The 1,466-nt window shown below is 45.6% G+C and overlaps 1 protein-coding gene across 1 annotated transcript in view; it reads left to right on the top strand.

Annotated features, from left to right (window-relative positions):
* Window positions 1-1,466, top strand: part of LOC112145685 (homeobox protein SIX5) — an 8,034-nt gene that overhangs the window by 1,533 nt on the left and 5,035 nt on the right. The window contains exon 2 of the mRNA XM_024271067.2: window positions 481-722. Within this exon, the coding sequence (XP_024126835.1) occupies window positions 481-722 (242 nt within the window). The remainder of the gene's footprint in view (window positions 1-480; window positions 723-1,466) is intronic.

Here is a 1,466-nt window from a genome sequence, read left to right as displayed (position 1 = left end):
AATGCTTTTGTTTAAAAAAAAAAATACTTATTTTTTTTTTAAACAAAACTTTTATTTTGTAGGTTTGATCCCAACCCATGCACCTTCTCCAGCACTGCAACCCAGATTTAAGGAACCAGCATGGGGCGAAAACAGCCCTCTTTGCATGGTCAATAGATTCCTGGGCCACTGGCCACTGTGATGTTGATATGCACACAATCTCCTTTGTGAGGACAGGCGCTGCCCCCGGGGGTCAGGTTTCACCCAGCCCCAGAGAAAGACATTTACTGCAGGCCGCGGCCCACCCCTGGGATCAGGCATTCTCCATTTTTGAGGGAGGTTTCCTCTGTGGGGCTGGAAAACTTTAGACTGCACGGCCTTTGTCTGCACGTGCTGTTTTGTAGAATAAAAACTATATGTTGAGTTAGATTTTTTTTTCCCCCTCTTTGATCATAAAAATTATTTTTGCGTGCTTTTATTATGAAGTTCTGTTTCCTTCAGCTTCGGAGGAAGAGCATCGCCCGGAGCAGGAGCACTCCTCGGCCGTGTCGGACAGCGACGATGGCTCCCCGCTCGACCTGTCGGGAAGAGGGCTCCTCGGGAAGCGCCGCCGCCGTGGCAACCTGCCCAAAGAGGCCGTGCAGATTCTGCGGAGTTGGCTGTATGAGCATCGTTTCAACGCCTACCCATCGGAGCAGGAGAAACTCAGCCTGTCGGGCCAAACCAATCTTTCTGTGCTCCAGGTGAGGACGGTTATTTTTACCTGCAGTTCTCTGCCATGGCGACTTTGATAGTTTCCCACAGTCGTCTCCGTTTCAGTTTTGTTACGTAAGCTGCAGTCACTTCCTCTTTCCTGGTCCTTGTGGAGCGGTGGGAGGTGGATGCAGCAGAGCTTCTTGTTATGTAGTCACTTTACTGGAATGCCTCTGTGGCTCAGCATATTTGAGCTCAGACTTTCATTACTCCCAGCTGTCTGAGTGCTCTCATCCATCTGTCTCACTGCTTTATTCCTGTGGAGACCACTAGAGGGAGCAGTCCGAGGCTTCAGACCAGTGATGTATATATTACTGGATTGGCTCTTGGCTATTAGCTGCTATAGACAGAGATGGAGGACAGACAGACATCAACCACAAAAATCAGGCATGCTCCCTCATTTCTGAACTGATTTTTTATAAAATATGGCTCAAATTAAAGCTTGGAAAATAATTGATCTCTTGGTATATTTAAACATTTATTATGTATAAAGATTCTTCTGTAAATAGTGCCAGAACTGCACCTCCCACTGCTACAGGTAAGGCCTTGCTTCATATCCTCTAGGAACCATATTGAATTAACAGCCTTAAATATCCTTGATTTTTTTTATTTTTAATTCTGTGCTCAAATTTCTAGAACTGAGCTTGTAAATGCTTGTCATCCAAGCCCAGAAAGGAGGGAGATTAATGAAGTTTAATGGCATGAATGACTGACAAAGTTTACTAACAAAGCCC

Source organism: Oryzias melastigma, linkage group LG5, assembly GCF_002922805.2.
Source record: "Oryzias melastigma strain HK-1 linkage group LG5, ASM292280v2, whole genome shotgun sequence".
Lineage (NCBI taxonomy): Eukaryota > Metazoa > Chordata > Actinopteri > Beloniformes > Adrianichthyidae > Oryzias > Oryzias melastigma.
Note: the sequence above shows the minus strand (reverse complement) of the source record. Positions and strands in the feature narration are given on the sequence as shown.